Source organism: Mauremys mutica, chromosome 18 (genome assembly GCF_020497125.1).
Source record: "Mauremys mutica isolate MM-2020 ecotype Southern chromosome 18, ASM2049712v1, whole genome shotgun sequence".
NCBI classification, from domain to species: domain Eukaryota; kingdom Metazoa; phylum Chordata; order Testudines; family Geoemydidae; genus Mauremys; species Mauremys mutica.
Genome location: NC_059089.1, coordinates 7,960,224 through 7,979,158, shown reverse-complemented (window position 1 = coordinate 7,979,158; position 18,935 = coordinate 7,960,224). Strand labels below are relative to the sequence as shown.

The following is an 18,935-nucleotide window of genomic DNA, read 5'->3' as shown; positions in this document are numbered from 1 at the left end:
GCAGTGTCAGAGTAAGTCGTCTTTCGAAACTAAATCTAAAATGCTGTATTCATTCTCGGAAGGGGAAATCACACTCAGGGAAGGGAGCAAACCAAATCCACTTCCAACTGTTTCTTAGCAAGAGATTTATTTTTTGAATATGAAGAGAGTCATAATCCCGGGGCCAGTCTGCAGCAGATTTTAACAAATTCAAAGTAGGCCAAATTTTGGGCCTCAACAGGTTGATATCATCCCTCTGACATCACTTTACATATTAAATAATTCATTATACTTCTCCCCTAACCCAAATCCTCTTTTTATAGGAGTACTCAAAACCAAATATCTTCAGTCAATGAAAATACTCTTCACCACTTGGGTTACAAAGAATAACAATTCCATTTCACTGTTAAGGATCTGTCACGCCAAGAGGAGAACAACATAACTCACAGCAAAACCAGCCAAATACCCAGGGGCAGCTTTGCATACATGAAGATCATGGAGAAAACAAAAAGAATGAGGGGCTCTATTCTGATCTTTTTTAGCCTGTGCGTCTTTCTTTTGGATTTCTCCCCACTTCCCTGGAAATGGTCTGTCGCACGTAAGTACATTTAGTTGAGCAGCATTCCACAAAGAAAAAAAATAGCCACATGTGACCACGTGTTGCCTTCTAGCAAAAACCTGGACTTGCATTTCCAACATGAACACAGGAGATTCCTCATCTGAAAACAAGTGTCCATGATTCTGATGCCAAAAGAGGTGAAAGGCTGTTAGTGCTGGCTATGGGCCAATGGATTTGCCAAGGCTGGCGATCCTCTGCTAGTCTGCCCCTTGGCTTCTCCTGGGCAGATCCTGCTAGTGATCTAAAATATGGGAGTTTCAGATGTGGACACATAGGGCCAAGATGAAAGACCCACCAAACTCCTTGTCACCTGTGACTTAAGCCAGCATTTGAACCCCAGATCTCCAAAGGTGAAAGGCCAGTGATCTATATCCACTGTCACTGAGACCCTACGGGTTTCCATTTTACTTTCTCCCCATGTATACACAGGTCAAGTCCCTTGCCTTTCACCGTACTAAACACTAAAATCACAAAAAAAACAGGAGTACTTGTGGCACCTTAAAGACTAACAAATTTATTTTAGCATGAGCTTTCGTGAGCTAAAGCTCACTTCTTCGGATGCATAGAATGGAACACACAGACAGGAGATATTTATACATACAGAGAACATGAAAAGGTGGAAGTACCCATACCAACAGGCAGAGTCTAATCAATTGAGATGAGCTATCGTTAGCAGGAGGAAAAAAAACTTTTTGAAGTGATAATTAAGATGGCCCATAGAAGGTGTGAGGAGAACTTAACATAGGGTCATTACACCAATTGGGTCATTACACCAATTGAATCTATTTCCCTGTGTTAAGTTCTCCTCACACCAAGTACTCCTGTTTTTTTTGTGGATACAGACTAACACGGCTGCTACTCTGAAACTAAAATCACAGCTTCCAGAAAAGCCTGGTGTACAGGACTGCTTGTGCCATAATATAAAAGAAGCAGGAGGGCTGACTCTACATAGTCTCTCTTTGTGCTGATGTTCTCCTGGGCTCTGGGCTAATTTCCCAGAGGGTGTTTGCTCCACATCCTCAGATGAGGGTACATCTAGCCAACTCCTCTGAGCCCTCAAGTGGTAAGGTGAGAACAGGACAACTTGTGGAGGTTGTCATGGGACCTAAGCAAGTACTGGAGTCCTCAGGTTATAACAGAAGAACCCTAAAAATAGAGGCCTTTGTTTAGAAGATCCTGCACTGCAGTGCTTTTCGGGGAGGGGAGGGAGTAGAAACATCCACACTCATCCCCAAAATGAGAGAAGGTGGTGCTGATTTGCCACAATGTGTGTGTTATTTCAGGGGGAGGAAAGACAAGGTGAAAAAAGACACCCTGCACGCTAGCGGCTTAAAAAGCACATGCTTGTGTGGCCTTGGGCACTGCTGCTATGGTCACGGGGCCACCCTGGGCTCTTGGCCATGTTGGGACCAGTCATGCAGGTTAAAATTGCCCGAGGTATGGAAAGAGATGGGGGCGGGGTGTGCGCGGTTAATTGGTGTATTAGACTTAGCCAGATTTTTTCCTGAGTCTTGTGTTTGGAATTTGTGCAACATTCCAGTGGCATCTAGAGCTTCCCCCTGCTCTGTGATCCCTGGTCAAACTTTCACACCCTTCCATCACATACCGGATGTGTATCTCAATGCATGGTCAAAAATCCAGGTGCCTGAGTATCGATTTCGTGTATATCCAACAGGAGAGCTGTGTTCCACTGCTTTTCCATCTAAATTGCACAAAAAAATCAGACAAGAGCCCTTAAAGTGGATGAATTTCCAAAAGATAACGAGGGTTGAAACCTAGTAAAAATGTCAAACACTTGAGTAATGTCCTGTGCTTGTACCAAGATGTCAAAGGCTACACAGAATTTTCTAAGGTTTTGCGCCTCATGGTCTAATTCAGCATAAATATTGGAAGTCCCAAAGCTGCTTAGTAGATGAGGCATCTGCACCCTGGCTTGAATCAAGTAGGTACAAATTAGCTGCCTGGCTTCAGAACAAAAGGGTTCACACAGAACCACTGTCTCACTCCTTGTCTCCTCTCTCTAACATTTATGTCCCCACCACTCCACTTGGAAAGTCCTCCTCAGTAAGTTTCTGATGGTGCATCACTGCCCACATGTGAGGGTTTAAATGCAGTCTAACACAAACTTCCTCCTGATCAAATCCCAGATCATATAATCTCCCCAAATCCAAACACTGAAATGATCAAATTAGCAACGTTACAAGACAGACATTAGGCCATTCACAAAATCCCATCCAGTCTCAGCTCCTCTTTTCTCAGCTTCCCAATAGAAAGGGCCATGTCCCACTCATTGCCTCTTGGCTTCCAGATAGATTTTTGTGGGACCGGGTCTGTCTGTCTGGCTGCCAAGCTGCGCCTCTCCAGGAAACATCAGTGTGGAGCTATTCAGACAGCCTGGGGCCCAAAGGCAGCAGGTGAGGTCACCAGTAAAATTACGTTTCTGAGCTGCTCATTGTTAGAAACTACTAACAGGTGGGGCCATCCGGATATTCCTTAGGCTGGTCTGTCAAGATTTAGAGAACAGAGGGATTTGGGTTGTCAGAATTTTGTCATTCAGCCATTGATCAGGTCCCAAAGTTACTGCCAATTGTTCTGTAAACTCTACTTGCTTGCTTGCGATGCCTGGGCTGTGACACAATGCCCAAGAGAAGATGAGCAAGTGCTCTAACCCAGTGGTCACTAATCAGAGATGGACCACCGCTGGTACATCAAGCTTGAGGGACTAATACTCTGGGCACCACCATTGCTCGAACCCTATTTAGTTGTATGCACTCTAACCCACCATGGAGTCTGGGCTGCTCCAAAGCCAGTGAGAACAGAATTTGAAGCAGTCCAGATTTCTGGTGACAGGTAGCTGAATAAGAAGACTGGGAATGACTGATCTACGCATCTGCCTCAAACAATGCAGGCCTAACCGTAACAGTACATCCTGGCTGAGAGCAAGCAAGGGGGCAACATCTATCTCAGACAAGGAGCAAAGCTGCCTGGTCAGGATTTCAAACTGACCCCTGGAGTCATAGCTCTGTCTGGTGAAGAAAGCTCCTTGTCACGGTGGAACCTTCAAATGCTTTGCAACCCTCAGAGTCACTGTTGCCGAGGGACGTAGAGCAGACCTGATGTGGACAATCCACTTCCTATTTACCTGACAACACCTCTCACACGGTATGAAAAGTGATACTCTGGTAATGGCACATTATAGAATGTGGAGGGGATCTGTTACCTTCCCTCTCATCAATTCTTCCTTTACTATTATATCCCATATAAAACTACCACTTTAAACACCTCGCGTCTCAATTTCTCTGATGAAGAAAAGTAAAACCCCACCCCAGTTTGCCTTCACCGCTGAAGCAACTGAAACAACGGGGAACTGGGTCAGTTCACAGTCAAGTTTTCTCCTGGAGTTCTCCTGGAGAACTCATGCAGCTGCAGACAACAAGCAGCCTCTCCTTACACAGCTGTCCAAGCTTTGCTAACCCCAAACCAAGAACAGCAGCAAAATGCCACCTGCGAGGCAACGATTGCCCAAGTTGCAGAGTTGATGTTTGCCGCTATGGCAATACTGCCAGTTTGTGTGTTTTGTAGGGCAGTAAAGGGGAGTGCGGGCACAAGCACTGAGTGGGAACCAGTTTGAAATAGTGATTGGGGCACTTCGGTTCACTCAGAGTGCAGTACTTGGTTCAGCGCCAGTCCATGTGCTACCTCCCAAACAAACAGGGGCCCGATGAATGGATACACTCACAGGGCTCTGCACAATGGAATCAGCTGCTAACTGCCAACTGCCTCAGGATCCAGTTGGCTTTAAAGAAATCTAGCAACTAGGGTATAAAATAAAAAAAATATGATGCACAATTCATTTAAAGGGCCACTGCTGGCTAGGAGAATTTTCCCCATTCATTTTTTAGTTCACTCCTTGTTGCTTCAAACCTGATAATAGTATCTCTTTCCCCTCCCACAACATAACCTCCCCCTACCGGTAACACGCATCATCCCCGAGGGTTGTCCTGCCCTTGGCCGACATGGCATTCTGATGCATTTCCAAATTCAGCAGATGCCAACATGGCTGCCTTCTGTCGATTTCTCCGTTTCCACACTAGTATTGTCAGGGTCATCTAGTAACCACAGCTCTGCGGGAACAGTATTTGTGAGCTGCCTGCTGACACGGAGCCAGCAGGGGGAGCTCACGCACAGTTCTTTGGAGGAGACTTTACCGAGCTATGGCTTCCGGAGTCACAGCCCCCTTGGGGAGGGGCGGGGGGCACTGGTACCTGCTGTGACAGAGATCCCTTGGGACACCTGATCACCAGCTCTCCTTCCAGGACAGGCCTGTGGCGCTCCGGCCCTGCCATGGTGCACCCCACTTGGTGCTTCTCTTCACCAGCAGGGAATTGCGGGGTCTCTCTGCCCCTTACAGTTCTGAATATATTTTCCACCAAATTATAATGTCATTATTAAGGTAGATCTAATTATGGGATCAAACAGGCCTGCTGTGTGTCTCTTCACCCTTTCTTTCCCCTATTTAAACGGCAGTTTTCCCTTTTTAGGCTGTGGAAGGTCAGCAGCCAGGCGCCAGTTAGGTCCCATGGGCTGCTGGTACTTCCAACCTGACAGGAGAGAAGAAAAGTGCCTTTTGTAATAGCTGTTCTAGCTGGGGAGTGGATGACAAACACGGTGTAAGAGGATCAGAAAAATCCAACACCCTGGACCAGCAGTTCTCTCTGTAGCAGCTGGGGTTATGATCATGAGCCTAAAATCAGAAATAAACCACTGGGGCAGACGAAACATTAATACTAACCGCAAATAAACTATGGTAACTCCAGGCAACTCATACTAGTTTCCTTCCCAGTCTCTAACGCTAATAAATTGCTTTCCCTATGGTCTAACTCCTTCCTCTTCCTGTTACATGAGACTTATTCTTGTTTCAGCAACTGTTCTTGGAGCTCAGCCTTGTTAAGCTGTTGGTAGAAGCCCTTCCATTTAGAGTTGGTGGAGGAGTCACTGCTGAAAGCAGCTGTCTCCCTCTTTCAGTAGCTTGCAAAAATGCCCTCTCTCTGGAATACTTATAAGGAGAAAGATGAAGGATGGTCTTGTGGTTTAAGGCACTTGACTTAGGAGGTGGTTAAAAATTTTCCAAAACTTTTCTAACTGAAAATTTGGTTTTTATCTCAATTAACCTTTTCATGGAAAGTGTCTGCTTCCCTCAAAAAATTCAAATTTTTTTTTGGTCAGAAAACCAAAAATATTTCAGCATTTGGCACTTTTTGGCCAATGTTGTCAGCCCACAATTGCTGAAAACAAAACATTTCAGCTGAAATCCCAAGTTTTCAGTTTCCAGCCAAAGAATTTGGTGTTTTTGATCATTTTTTCTCCAGGGATCCCGCCCCCTATTTTTTGACCAGCTCCATTCATTCCAGAGATTTGGGTTCATCTCCCGACTTTGCCACCGATGTCTTGTGTGCTGCTGCACAAGTCATTTAATCGCTCTGAACCTCAGGGCCCTATCTGTAAAGCGAGGATAATAATCCTTCCTTCCTTTCTCTTGTCTATTTAGATTGTAAATCCCTTAGGGCAGAGAGAGAGAGAGACAGAAAGAGAGAGAGAGTGTGTGGGTGTGCATATGGCACCTAACTCAGAGAGACCCTGATCTTGCTTGGGTCTTTAGGCATGACAGTAATACAAATAAACAATAAAGAGAGAGGGATTGAATAATCTTCTGCCTGGCTGTAGATTCAGCTTTAAAAGTTCATCTTAGTGCTACCGGGTAGAGCTGAGCATTCAGCAACCTCCTTTCCAGGGGTTCTCTGCTCTCCCCACACTTGACAGGACTCATACTGGGAAACCAGGAACCAATCACCAACAGACTGGTTAGCCAGTAGCTTACCAAGTGTCTGCTGGTTGCGGACCCCTCCAATCACCACACAGATTTCTGCTGGCACATCTCCTGGCCCATCCTTTATGTTTTTCTTGGAATCTTTGGTGTCATCCTGCCAGATCACCTCTTGAATATAGTCATCTGGTATCTCTGTTTTCACCTTCACCTCCGTCATTGTTCCGGGCTCTTCACTCGGCGAGGACTGAGATGTCACCGAATCAGAGCCCTCTGCTTTCGGGCTCTTCGGACTCCTCTTCAAGTGCTCCCTGGGTGCGGGGAAGAGGAAAAAATAAGAATTCTTATTTTCTAGCTCAACTTTTAGTTACTGACACCAAAATAATGACACTTCTGTTTACTATGGTTTATTTAAGATTACTGTGTATGTTTGTATGTGTCTGTGATAAATGAGCGATAAAATGTTAAGTACTTACAAAAGTATTAAAACTATTTATTGGTAATGAAAACAACCTTAAATCGCATCAACAAACTGACTCATGAAAGAAAATGAGATTCCACTTTGGAAAAACAAAGCTAATACTATCTTGCAGGAAAACAGTCTTTTAAAAAGCACAGATACTTACCAGAAGGGAGAAACCTGGAAAACAAAAATCTGACCGAGATCTACAGCTGATAATGGGCAGCAAATTCATTCTACTCTGGTAATGTGATATGGCAGCAAAAGAAAATGAGCAGTTTGGGGTTTCACAGGCAGAGGAATCATCAGAATGCAGTCCCTTTATTTGACTGTCCTGAATCCACTCATATGTCCAGTCTTGGGCACCTTGTCACCAGCACTGGGTATAAACAAACTGGAGGAAATTCAAAGATGAACACATATAATGTGGAAGATTGCAGGATCAATGTATAAGGACAGACTAAAAGAGCTAAATATATATACAGTAGCTTAGCTGACCAAAGTCTACAGAGTAGCAGACATGCTAAGAGATAATGGAAACACCAAGGAGACAGAAAAATTGCCAAACATAGTTTAACGTGCTATTATAACTAGGAGTAATGGATGAAATTAAGTAACAGAAAATGTAGCATGAATATCAGGTTAAGATATGCTACTGCAGAGATCTATTAGACCATGAAATAGTGGAAGAGGAGGAAACCTGATTGCTTTGGATATTTAAATGAAGATACCACCAAAGTACTAATAAATATACTGTAAAACTAACCATATACTATTTTACAGTATCAGGAGAAAAGATAGTATGTGGTGCAACCCAAAGGAGGCAACTGATCAGGAAATCACTGCTATAATTGAAAGAAAAATTGCACAGGGGACAGTAGTGAGGGGATGAAAAGAAGAGAAGTAAATGAACAACGAGAACAATCTTCTGTAACAATTACTGCACATCCTCCTACACAGATATGGAGTTGCTCTTTCAAATGGGTCAGTCACAGCGGGGCTGCCAGACATCAGACATTCTCACCCCCTCAGTCTCATTAAAAAATGAACTGTATAATTAGTAGCCTCCAAACAAAAAGGAAAATTATTCCTGAGCCCCCCAATAGAGGCCCCGCATCTACTCAAGTTTTCTTGAAAATCATTCAGAGCTTTTATAACTGATAAAAGATGAATTTACACAGAAAAATGTCAATGAAAATAAGGAGTTCTTTAAGAAGAATTTATTAGACGTCCCAAAAGCCCTGATTTCACAATCAGGAAAGAGGACAACTTTGGCTAAAAGCCTATCCTGGTTCAGTGGCAAAGTGAAGACAGCAATTAGAAATAAAAAAATAACATCACAACAAATGGGAAATGGGGGAAATAGGTAGCAATTAATCTAAATTAAAAGTTATAAAATATGGAAAATTGATAAGGGAAGCTAAGGACATCAGGGAAAATTCCATGGCTGGAAGGGCTAAAGACAACGTGAAGAAGTCTTTTTGATTTTTTGTTTGTCTGTTTTAACTATATTAGGAACAAAAGAAATCCTAGCAATCGTATAGGTGCATTTCTAGATGGAGATGGGATAATTGTTAACAATAATACAGAAAAAGCAGAAGTACTCAATAAATATTTCTGTTGTGTATTTGGGAAGAAGCAGAATGATGTACTTATATCACATGAGGATACTGAAGTACTTTCCAGTCCGTTATTAACCACGGAGAATGTTAAACGTCATTTACAAGGGATAATGTTTTAAAATCAGCAGATCTGGATAACAGGCACTCAGGAGTCCTAAAAGAATTGGTAAAAAGACCTCTGGCCCACTGATGCTCATTTTTAATAAATTTTTTATTACCAGGGAAATTCCAGAAGACTGAAGAGTGCTAATGCTGTGCCAATGTTCAAAAAAGGAAAGCTGGATGACCTGGATAACTATAGGTTGGTTACCTGACATCAATCCCAGGCAAAATAATGGAAAAGCTGATATGGGATTCAACTGATAAAAAATTAACAGATAGAAATATAATTAATACCAGTCAACATAGTTTTATGGAAAATAGATCTTGTCAAACAAAATTAATTTCATTCTTTGATGAGATTACAAGTCTGGTTGATAAAGGCAACTGTGCAGCTTGGACTTCTGTAAGACATGATCTAGTACCATACAACACCATGATTAAAAAATTACACAGTATCAATAAAGCACATGTTAAATGGATTAAGACCTTGACTAACTCACAGATCCCAAAAAGTAGATGCCAATGGGAATTATCATCAAGTGGGGATGTTTCTAGTGGGGTTCCGCAGGGATTGATTCTCGGCCTGACGCTATTCAGTTTTTCATCACTGATCTTGAAGTAAATATAAAAGCACTGCTGATAAAGTTTGTGAATGACACAAAAATTACTGGAGTGCTAAGTCATATAGGTCAGTCTGGATCATTTGGTAAACTGAGTCCATTAAAAATGCATCTTAATACAGCCAAATGAAAGGTCATACCTTCTAGGAACAAGGAATACATGCCATGCCTACTATGATGGGGCGTCCACCCCACACAAGGCCTGAAGGGGTTAAGGTGGCTAGCTGGGCGAATTGACTGCCCAGGCTGCACTTGGAGGAGGAGCCAGGGAGCAGGGATTGATTAAATGAGGCTCAGATGGATGAGAACAGGAAGGGCCAATATAAAGCACAGGAGCTGAGAGCATCTGGGGGCTGCAGGGAAGTAGGCTGCAGTCACTCCCTGGGAGACGGGAGGAGTGTTGGAAGCAAGGAGCCTATAGTTACTCCCTGGGAGGAGGGAGTTGGGAGCTGGCAAACCCAGAGAGGGGGAGAGACGGAAGTTGGAATAGAGGGCAGGGGTGGGTTCCCTTACCAGACACCAGGCAAGTGCCACAGACCACGCAGTGGAGAGTGGACTGCCTAGGACAGCAGGCACTGAAAGAATTTGATACCTCGGAGAGAGAGGACCATAGTCACCTGGCCGGAGGGCCAAGTCCCGAAGAGGAAGCTGAAATTCCTGGGACGAGAGGGGCCCCAGGGTGAGAACGGATAACGGGTGGAGAGACTCCAGAGGAGGGCGCAGCACCTGGAAGGAGCTAATCCCCAGAGCTGCCAGGAGGAGGTGCCAGAGCAGCGAGTGGTCCCTATGACACCTACAGAAGGGGGGACTATCCTGGAGAACAGTAACTCCGAAAAGGATTTAGGGGTCATAGTGGACAACATCTGCTCCCAGTGCGATGCTGTGGCAAAAAGGGTTAATGCGATCCTTGGATGTATGAACAGGAGAGTAGTGAGGAAAATTAGGGAGGTGATTTTACCTCTGAATATGGCACTGGTGAGACTGACACTGGAATACTCTGTCCAGTTCTGCTGCCCACATTTTAAACAGAGAAGACCCATACAAATGATTTGATGGCAGGAGAAAATGCCTTCCAGTGAGAGACTTAAGAGGAGCTCAATCCATTTAGTTTATCAAAACGAAGACTGAGAGGTGCCTTGATTACAAGTATGCGAGTGCCTCCATGGGGTCCAAAGGACTCTTTACACAGCACAAGAATCTGTGGCTGGGAGCTGAAACCAGACACATTCAAATTAGACACAGTTTTAACAGTGAAGTGGATTTACCATTGGAACAAACTCCCAAGGGAAGGGGCAGATTTTCCATCTCTTGCTGCCTTTCTGGAAGATGCTTTAGTCTAATACAAGTTATTGGGCTCAATACACAGATAACTGGGTGAAATGTAATGGCCTGTGTGATACAGAAGGTAAGACCAAGATGGTCTACTGGTCCCTCCCAGCCTTAAAGTCTCTTGATCAACAAATGCCTGAATCAGAAAAACCTTTTCAGGCCCCCAGAACCTTCTCTCTTCATGCTCATCGCCATTTTTTATCCACCCCTACTAAGAGGATAATTTCCAGAGAACAGGCAGGCTGGCTCTTGCCTGACCTTACCTGGGAAAGACCAACCTACAAACATCAACATTATTCCACTACCGCTGCCCCTAATCCCCAAAACACTAACACATACTTATTTAAAGCATCAGTTCTGTAACTACCAAGGGGCTCCAGCTTAGCAGAAAGATCAGCCTCCCATAGATTTAATAAACAGCTAACCCACTTCCTATATATCTCTTGATGCTCACACAAGAAATTATCCTGCACTGGGCCTGCAAAACCTTATTTCAGATCTGCTTCAAACTCAGAATGATAGTCTGGTTACTGGCCACATGCCCCTATTTCATATTCAAGCCACACAACTCATTCCATTTCATCTCCTAGACACTCAACAAATTCTTGTTGTGAGTGAAAGGACGACGCTGCAGGTACAACACAGGTCACAGGATGTATCCCTCGGTATCTCAGATAGAAAAGAGGAGCAGGCCTTAGCATTTCTACTTTTATTGGATTTGTTCTAATATCTCAACAACTGGGCAAAAACCATGGGATGCATTTAGATGAAAACAAAGCAATAGCAAATGAGTTCTCTTTTGGCCACAACCAATACACTGTTTTCATTTTTTTTTTAAGATTATCATGCATTACTCATTACATAAAACAACAACTACTTAATCTGTGGCAGCATCCTGGGGACTGACTAGTTAGATTTTTTTCTCCTGACCACTTCCTGCTTTTGCACTCTTGACTTTCACAGCTTTAAAAAGTTGACAATTCTCAATTCTGTACTGCACAGGTCAGAGTTTATTTTTGAAGTTAAAAAAGCCCATTCAACCAGACTACAGGACTCCTAAATGCAAGAAACAACACTCACTGATGCACAAACATTTTAAGTTGGAGAAACAGTGTGTTTTGTTTCCATTCTATTGTGAATCTTATACACAGAGAATTCAGTCAAGAAGTTTTACATTAACTACTTTTTCATAACTGCTTTTTGAGTTCTTTTAAAAATTCACTTCCTACAATATACCTATAATTTAATATCTCACTTAAAGTGACTTTCCAGCCATCAGTCAGTTTCACATGGTAGGCCTTGTCCACACTTGCGGTGTAGGGAACGTATAGCCAGCAAAAAGCAGGCTATGTCCACGTGGCAGTGAAAGGCTCTGGCAAGGGAGAGGCAGTGGAGAAGGGCTCCAGCAGCAGGGAGCTGCCACAGCCTCTCTCCACTGCTTCCCCACTGCCAGAACCTTTCCCCACTGCCAGAGCCTTTCACAGCAGCTCTTCATCACACTGCACTGCTAAAAACAACAGCGTAGATGTGGGAGGTTCTGGCGTGTCTTTACTTTACTCACCTAAGTAATGCCGCACAGCCTGCACTGCTATTTATACACGGGGCAGGGCAGTGCGCTGTGTTTGCACTCTACACAGGGCCATAAATGTAGAAATAGCCTGAGGCAAGCTGTCCTTGTATGTTACTCTGGCTGAATCCACACCTCACTAATCCAGTTACACATATCTATTTCAATTCAATACACATACACACAGTGTAACCATCTTAATTTCCAATCAATACATGTTTAGAAAGAAAGCCTTCCATGTCTACATGACACATTTATGTTAAGACTATAATACACAGATACTAGATGATTTGGGAAATGCGAGACATGGACTTTCCTTGAAGATCTCCAGTTCAACTCTGCCTTCTTTGTAGTGATAAAGTAATTACCATCTGATGGTAATATGTTTGCCTCAACTATTATTGTCTATTATGATACCACCTATTAAATGAGTTGAGAGACTCAGTCCAAGTTCTAATAATATTTGGCACTCTTGATGTGAACTACATCTGAGAGACTGGTTGACCATGACGAACAAATTACCCTCACGTTCTCTGGGGTGGCTCCCATCCGGGCAGGAAACTCTAGGCTGAGGTATGGTTGGTGCTTACATTGTTAAGCATTAAAGACCAACAAAAATGTGGCTGCATTTCCATGGTGAAAGAAGTACATATTTCTCTCTCTCTCTCTCTCACACACACACACACACATACAGAGTGAGTCAAAAATGCCTATGTGATTTAGAAATCACTTTAGACTGGAATTTGAGGATGAATGCAAGGAACTCTGTGCACAGATTCCAAGGCCAGAAAGGATCTTGTGATCATCTAGCCTGATCTCCTGTATCACACAGGACAGAGACCTGCCCCACAGTCATCCCTAGAGCAGATCTGTTAGACAAACATCCAGCCTTGATTTAAAAATTGTCAGTGATGGAGAATCCACCACAATCCTTGATAAAGTGTTCCTGGGGTTAATTACTCTCACTGTTAAAAATTTACACTTTATTTCCAGTCTGAATTTGTCTAGTTCCAACTTCCAGCCACTGGCTTATGTTAAACCTTTCTCTGCTAGAAAGCTGATTATTAAACATATGTTCCCCATGTAGGTACTTACAGACTGTAATCAAGTCACCCCTTAACCTTCACTTTCCCCTCTGTTTTCAGTAATTCCTCAGGTCTCTCCTCTAGTGACCCTGCAGTAGTTAACGCTGTGAAGTATCAAGGGTTACAGCTTGTGTAAAAATAAAATGTAAACTGTTACAAAAACAGAAACAATAATTTTTTAGGGATCCCTGAATGCGATGACAAACAAAACCAAAACATTTAATTGTTGCTTTGCAGGTGCTGCTACAAAATATCGCCAAGTATATAATCCACATTTTGTTAATGTTAATTATTTACTTTTCCTGATAGTCCATTGTAAAAGCAATTAGGAAGACTGGCAAAACAGAGGGTAAATAATGCCTCATGAAGTCGGCGAGAGTTTCTGTATGACAAACGCTTGCCCATGCTAAAGCATGACAACTAACCAAGAACTGACACAAAACCGTTTAACTAAATAAAGATTTCAGTCAGTTATCAATGCTCCCCTAAAATCCAGCCCAGCTCTCTTATCCCCAGACCCCGGTATTCATATTAAACTTTTCAAAGTTTTGGATAGTTTCTTTTTTAAAACTTCATTGGACGTGATTAAAAGCAGAATGTTTAGGAGAAGAATATGGAGAAGGTGTCAGCTTTAGATTAAAAATAATGTCAGGAAAGGAAGAGGACAGTGTTTGAGCTGGGGGCTGTTTCTTCAGATAACAGTGTCAGAGGCTACCTCGTTGTCTCTGACCTTCATGCCTTTTAAAATTGTATTTGTATTGTAAAAAACCTCAACCTGTATTGCAGCCTGAAATCTAACACTTCCTTTGCAATTTACAAGTGATAAGCCTATTATGGGCCTATGTCCCGGCTCTACACATGGTCTTTAGAAAAGTTGTTGTTTGGTTGGGTTTTTTGGTATAACTGGACAATTCATTTAGGCAAAACATGAAACACAAGCTAACATTACTAGTTAAAGGTTGGGACCGGATATATTTTAAACATTGTAATGTAATTTTTATTTCATTGAACCTCTTCCTCTTTGGCTATGACAAAACCAAAATGTTTACAAGAGGTGGGGCCAGGACAGAGGATTGTGCTAGAGGTTACTGTTTTAAAGGCACCACACAATGTATAGTTATAAAGAAGTGCAGGAAAATTAATTCTTTGGGGTTGTGTCAATGTGATGGTAAATTACATGCAAAAAAGGTAATTGTTCTGCAGATGACTCCGTATCGTGTGGCTAAAAGTAAAGATGTTGACACATTCTGATTATATGACACGGCTTTTTTATCAGTCAAAAGAAAAGGAATTCGGGATTGAAGTTTTTTAATGGTGTGTCAGCACAGAGTAGTCAATGGCTTTGCCCCCCCCCCATCTTTACATAACATTCATAAGAACAGCCATAATGGGTCACAGACCAACGGTCCAGCTGGATCAGGATCCTGTCTTCCAACAGTTACCACTGCCAGGTGCTTCAGAGGGAATCAACCAGCCAGGTAATCATTGAGTGATCCATCCCCAGTCATCCACTCCCAGTTTATGGCAGTTAGAGTTTAGGGGACACCAAGCGCATGGAGTTGCATTCGTGACCATTTTGCTTAATTGCCATTGAGGGAGGGGCCTATTATCCATGAATTTATCTAATTCTTTTTTGAAACCCATTATAATTTTGGCCTTCACAACATCCCCTGGCAATGAGTTCCATTGGCTGATGGCGCATTATGCGAAGAAGTACTTCGTTTTGGTTGTTTTAAGCCTTATTAATTTTATTAGGTGACCCCTTGTTCTTGTGTTATGCAAAGGGGTAAATAATACTTCCTCCTTCACTTTCTTTGCGCCATTGATGATTTTATAGACCTGTATCATATCCATCCCTTAGCTGTCTCTTTTCCAACCTGAAAAGTCTCTGTCTTATTAATCTCTCCTCATATGGAAGCTATTCCACACCTTTAATCATTTTTGTGGCCCTTCTCTGTACCTTTTCAAATTCTAATAGATCTTTTTCGAGATGGGCAACCAGAACTGCATGCAGTATTCAGGATGTGGGTGTACCATGGATTTATACAGTGGTATTATGATATTTACTGTCTTATTATTTATCCCTTTCCTAATGGTTACTAAGATCCTGTTAGCTTTGTTGACTGACACTGCACATTGAGAGGATGTTTTCAGAGAACTATCCATGAAGACGCCAAGATCTCTTTTTTGAGTGGTAACAGCTAATTTAGATCCCATCATTTTGTATGTATAGTTGGGATCATGTTTTCCACTATGCATTATTTTGCACTTACCAACATTGCATTTCATCTGCCCTTTTCTTGCCCAGTCACCCAGTTTTGTGAGATCCCTTTGCAACTCTTTGCAATCTGCTTGGACTCAACTATCTTGAGTAATTGTGTATCATCTGCAAACTTTGCCACCTTACTGTTCCCCCTTTTTCCAGATCATTTATGAATATGTTGAAGAGCACTGGTCCCATTACAGATCCTGGGGGACACCACTATATATATATCTCTCTCCATTCTGAAAACAAACCATTTACTCCTACCCTTTGTTTCCTGTCTTTTAACAAGTTTCTGATCCAGGAGAGGACCTTCTCTCTTATCCCATGACGGCTTACTTTGCTTAGGAGCCTTTGGTGAGGGACCTTGTCAAAGGCTTTCGGAAAGTCCAAGTACACTGTGTTCACTGGATCACCCTTGCCCACATGCTTGTTGACTCCTTCCAAGAATTCTAATAGATTGGTGAGGCATGATTTCCATTGACAAAAACCACGTTGACTCTTCCCCAACAAACTGTGTTCATCTATGTATCTGATAATTCTCTTCTTTGCTGTAGTTTGAAACAATTTGACTAGTACTGAAGTTAGTCTTCATCATCATCATCATCATGATGTTCCTATTACGCCTCTGGCGTCTAGGGCAGTGACGAAGCTCCTCCACTCTTGTCTGTTTCTGGCAAGTCTTTCCAATGGTTCCCCAGTTGCACCCCAGATTTTTCAGTTCAGCTTCCACAGCTCTTTGCCTTGTTGTTTTTGGGCGGCCTCGTTTTTGCTTGCCTTCAGGTGTCCATCTTATTGCTACTCTGGTGATGGAATCAGTTTCCATCCGAAGCACATGACTGATCCATCTCCAACACCTTCTGGCAATGATGGTGCTCAGATCCTCTTGGCTGCACTGTGTCAATAGATCTTGGTTTGAGATTGTTCTGGGCCAAAAGATATGGAGGATTTTTCTGAGGCAGGTTTTATGGAATGAAGACAGTTTGGTCATGTCAGACTTTCTCATTCCCCAGCATTCTGCACTATAAAGTAGTGTTGAAAGTACGCAGCTCTGATAAATCTTGAGTTTGGTTTTGGTGTTGTATTTTGATGATTTCTAGACTGTATTTAAGCTCCTGAAGGTGTTCCTGGCTTTACTGATTTTGTTCCAGATGTCCTGGCTTGTTCCACCGTCCTCGCTCATGGTGCTGCCCAAGTATGAGAATGTTTCTACACTGGTAAGAACATGATCTTCTATCTATACTGGTGATGGTGAGGCAATATTAAAGGTCATATCATCTGTCTTATTGCGGTTGATTTTCAGTCCAATTTGCTGGCTGAATGCGTTGAGTCAAGTTGTTTTTTCTTGTATATGGTGCTGGGTATGTGATAGGAGAGCGAGATCATCAGCGAAGTCCAGGTCTTGAAGGGATGAGAAGAGTATCCATTTAATGCATCTTGCCATGTCTTCTTTGTATGCTGCATTACCCTTACTGGGCTGTAATTGCCAGGATCGCTCCTGGAACCTTTTTTAAAAATTGGCATCACATTAGCTATAATCTAGTCATCTGGTACAGAGGCTGATTTAAGAAATAGCTTACATACCACAGTTCTGCAATTTCATATTTGAGTTCCTTCAGAACTCTTGGGTGAATTCCTTTGGGTCCTGGTGATGTATTACTGTTTATCAATTTGTGCCAAAACATCCTCTATTGACACCTCAATCTGGGACAGCTCCTCAGATTTGTCACCTAAAAAGAATAGCTCAGATGTGGGAATCTCCGTGAATAGTCATACAAAGAACTCATTTATCTTCTCCATAATGGCCTTGGGTTTTTTGAGTGCTCCTGTAGCACCTTGATCGTCCAGTGGCCCCGCTCTAAAGGCTCCCTGCTTCTAATGTACTTTAAAAAAAATGCTGTTAGTTTTTGAGTCTTTTGCCAGTTGCTCTTCAAATTTTTTGGGGGGCTGCCTGATTATACTTTTACACTTGACTTGCCAGAGTTTATGGTCCTTTTAACTTTCCTCAGTAGGATTTGATTTCTAATTTTTAAAGGTTGCTTTTTTGCTTCTAACTACCTCTTCTACTCTGTTTTTTGGCCATGATGGCATTTTTTGGATCATCTTACTATTCCATTTGAGCTTCTATTATCATGTTTTAAAACCTTTCCATCCTTTTAATGTTCATTTAACTAGCTCTCTCATTTTTGTGTAGTTCCCCTTTCTGCAGTTAAATGCTACTGTGGTGGGCTTCATTGGTATTTCACTAGCCACAAAGATATTACATTTAATTATATTATGGTTGCTATTAGCATGCGGTTCAGCTATACCACCTCTTTGACCAGATCCTGTGCTCCACTTAGGACTAAATCAAGAATTCTCTCTCCTCTTGGGAGGTTCCAGGACTAGCTGCTCCAAGAAGTAGTCTTAATAGTGTCTACAGTCTTTATCTTTGTATCTCATCCTGAGGTGACATGTTCTCAGGCAATATGGGAATAGTTGAAATCCCCCATTATTACTATTTTCTATTTTTATAGCCTCTCTAATCTCCCTGCATATTTCACAGTCACCATCACCATCCTGGTCAGGTGGTCAGTAAAATATTCCTACTCCTATATTCTTATTATTCAAGCAAGGAATTTCTATCCATAGAAATTCTATGATACAGTTAGATTCATTTAAGATTTTTAATATATGTGACTATACGCTTTTTTCACATATAATGCCACTCCCTCATCAGCACGACCTACTCTGTCACTCCTGTATATTTTGTACCCAGATAATACCCTGTCCCGCTGATTGTCATTGTTCCACTGAGTTTCTGTGATGCTTATATATCAATATGCTCCTTTAATAACAGGCATTAATGTTCACCTCTCTTAGTATTTAGACTTCTAGCATTTGTATACAAGCACTTATAAAATTTGTCAATATTTTGTTCTCTGCCTTATGTGATGTCATTGAATGGGACTCTTTTTCATTTAACTGTTTCTCTTCAATTCCTACCTGTACTTTATCAAGTTCTAGTCTTACCTCTTTACTAGGATATAGAGAATTCCCATTAATAAATCCTCCCCTAAAGGATGTGTCTGTCCAAACTGTGTGCTCCTCCACACCTGTCAGCTTTCCCCCAGCCCTTAGTTTAAAAACTCCTCTACAACCTTTTTAATTTTAAATTCCAGCAATCTGGTCCTGTTTTGGTTTAGGGTCCTCTTTTTCGAAAAGGTTCCCCAGTCTGCACTAAACCTAAAGCCCTCCTCCCTACACCATCATCTTATCCACGCATTGAGACCCTGCAGTTCTGCTTGTCTAACTGGCCCTGTGTCTGGAACTGGAAGTATTTCAGAGAATGCTACCATGGAGGTCCTGGACTTACTTAGAAGCCTAAATTTGGCCTCTAGGACCTCTCTCCTACTTTTCCCTATGTCATTGGTACCTCCCCAACACTGCACATGAGTCTGTCTAGATGTCTTGATAGATCCACAG

At 42.3% G+C, this 18,935-nt stretch overlaps 1 protein-coding gene across 15 annotated transcripts in view; it reads right to left on the bottom strand.

The window, feature by feature from the left end:
• ZNF618 (zinc finger protein 618) overlaps positions 1-18,935 on the bottom strand; it is a 276,489-nt gene that overhangs the window by 87,016 nt on the left and 170,538 nt on the right. For 11 of the 15 annotated variants that reach the window (XM_044992642.1, XM_044992643.1, XM_044992650.1 and 8 more), the window contains 2 exons: positions 6,477-6,733; positions 2,205-2,300 (listed from right to left, as the gene is read on the bottom strand). In XM_044992642.1, the coding sequence (XP_044848577.1) occupies positions 2,205-2,300; positions 6,477-6,733 (353 nt within the window). The remainder of the gene's footprint in view (positions 1-2,204; positions 2,301-6,476; positions 6,734-18,935) is intronic. The other 4 variants (XM_044992647.1, XM_044992657.1, XM_044992649.1 and 1 more) reach the window with 1 other exon arrangement.